At 51.9% G+C, this 2,500-nt stretch overlaps 1 protein-coding gene across 4 annotated transcripts in view; it reads right to left on the minus strand.

The window, feature by feature from the left end:
- The window catches only part of LOC143282001 (innexin unc-9-like), a 105,254-nt gene that overhangs the window by 46,627 nt on the left and 56,127 nt on the right, over positions 1–2,500 (minus strand). Inside the window, exon 1 of one of the 4 annotated variants that reach the window (XM_076587413.1) lies at positions 474–2,458. The exons of 2 other annotated variants lie outside the window; for them this stretch is intronic. In XM_076587413.1, coding sequence (XP_076443528.1) covers positions 474–475 — 2 coding nt within the window. In that variant the 5' untranslated portion in view covers positions 476–2,458. Of the gene's footprint in view, positions 21–473; positions 2,459–2,500 lie in introns of those variants that run through there. One more of the 4 variants, XM_076587403.1, reaches the window with a different exon arrangement.

Genomic DNA, 2,500 nt, shown 5'->3' on the forward strand with positions numbered 1-2,500 from the left:
TTCAGGTTAGCAAGGTGGCAAAGAAGCAGGACAGGGGTGCAGGGGGTGGTGGGGGTGGGGTGGGGTGGGGGTGGGGGTGGGGTCCACAGAGTGACACAGGCAAAGAGACAAGTTCCACACATTTACTGCTGCAGGTGACTGAACTCCTGTGCCCATGCTCAGGGCTGAGGAAAAGGTGTCCACAGCGTCCTGCTGCCTTTCACCCTGTCAGCAGGCTTACACACAACCCGGCTACTCCGTGTCAGTGGTGAACACCCGAAACTAGGACAGAAGTTCATGCATGGCACGGCAGAACAGGTACACAGCGTGACCTAGGTAGAGGACTTTAAGAGAGCACTAGAGAGGGAAGTCAGGTTCAAGCCACAAGCTGGAGATGATAGCCACACACGCAAAGTCACGGCAAAGAGAATGAACCAGCTAAAAAAAAAAAAAAACCAAAAAACCGCCAGTTCAGCAAGCACAATGTCACACACATTTTGACGCTGCAACCAAGATGACGGCACTGTTGTTCAGCAGCACCGCAGCAGCAGCAGGCCTGGTGATAGCGGTGTCCACAGTCAACGTGGTCACATCACAGGCTGGCATGTCCTCAGCTGAAGTCACACCTGGTGTCTGATGTATCCATTGTTTCTGGGATAAGGCGTGAGGAAAGTGGTGTTGTAAGACACAGAGCTTTCTGTATGATGGAGTTGTCTTATTATTTTTCAACCAGTTCCTCTCTCGTTTCCCCACGCTGTTAAGGGAGGTAATGATGCATGTCTGGGCAGCCCTGGTAGAACATTGTTCAATGCGTCTAATGCCGACTGGTGCCACCACGAAGAGACAATGGTAACATGTCCATGACACATACTTGTCAGTAGGGGATTAATGAACTCAGTGCAGACGATGTGCTAGTAGTGGACATGGGAGACCTGAGAATGTTGCTTGACACCAATGCCACATTGTCTGAAAACCCGGTACACCGCTTACACCTTCTACTACCTGCCAAGCTCTCCACGCTGAAGAAACCACCCCTGAACCAATTACGTAGGTAACGAGGCAGTGTCTATCCGCCAGCTTGATCTATAATTATATTCAGGCAGTGGCAACACGCCAACAGGACCATTCTTTGGTGAAGGGGGAAGCCAAGAGATAGAAGGCAGGCAGACAATCAGGGGGAGATCAGGCAGGAAGTCATGCTGGTGATTGTCTTGCTGGTCGTGGCGTGGCAGATGAAGTGTAAGGAACGACACGTGTGTGGATGAGGGCTGAGCCCTGCCACCTGGCCACCATGCTCACCTCAGCCACAGTCCACTCAAGTGGCCACTCCCTTCATCGGGCCTGTCATCTCTACACCGTTCACCTGGTGACTGACCTACACAACTTGTTGCTGGATAGTCTGGCTCACTAGTCACATCTGTAAAGCTTCATACTATGGGTAGTCATCTTACATTTTCACGGTGCTTGCACAGACCTAACATTCACGCCTGCCATCCACTTCTTTACGACGCACTATTTCCACCAGGTATGCGTGCACCTGTTACAGCCTTCTTCCTCGAGAAAACCACCTTTCAGCCTAAACGGCGTTGATAAAGCTATCACAAACTCCTTGCTTGGTGATGGTTAACCACCCTCGGTGTACCGAAGAAGTCACGAACTGGCTACTCTTGACATACTCTTGCCGCGACCACACATGCGACAGACTTACACAAGTGAAAACACTTTCATCACACTTATTTTGTACTTGTCCTCAGACCATACTGCTTGGTCCTGGTACCTTGATGACCATGTGTGCCCTTCACACACACACAGTTTTTGCCCAGCTGGTTGCCAGTCTTATTCCGGACTACGTCCACCACTGAGATTTTCACTGTGACATCAGAGCATCGCACAGAGCGTAAGTTCAGTACTGCGTCATCACACGAAAGCATCAATGTTGAACTGTGCCAAACACATCATCATCACACAATGTGTCGGGGCAGGCACATCAACACACACAGCGTCACCTGCTTGTCCTCTTCCTCACAGAGACATGGACTGGCCACCTGGTTGATGGTCAGTGAATGACCTGGCGAGACTGGTCAGCGGTCGGTCAGTCCAAGATGAGAGAAGACCCAGCCCAGGAGTACATGTGGCCAGAGCGAAAGAGAGCGGAAGAAGGAAGGAAGGAAGGTGTCATGTGACAACAGGCAGGTAGGCAGTCACGGGACTCACGTGCAGACCAGTGTGACAGTGGTTGGTGGCTGTGAGGGGCTGACAGACAGACGGCAGCCCAGACTGACACACACACAGACGTGGAGAGAAGGGGCAGAAGGCAGGAAGACAGGCAACAACTACACTGCCAGCAAGTTTCCTTGCACTTCAGCAGGGCCGTTGCGCTGTCAGAGCATACCACTCTCATTACACACACAGGCCTGCCTCCCCCTTCTCTCACTCACTCACTACACTACACTACACTCTTTTTTTCCCGCCAGCACCACGGATTTCTCTCGGCGCTCTTTCTGGGTCTGGCAGCGGGCTG

Source organism: Babylonia areolata, chromosome 1 (genome assembly GCF_041734735.1).
Source record: "Babylonia areolata isolate BAREFJ2019XMU chromosome 1, ASM4173473v1, whole genome shotgun sequence".
Taxonomy (NCBI): Eukaryota; Metazoa; Mollusca; class Gastropoda; order Neogastropoda; family Buccinidae; genus Babylonia; species Babylonia areolata.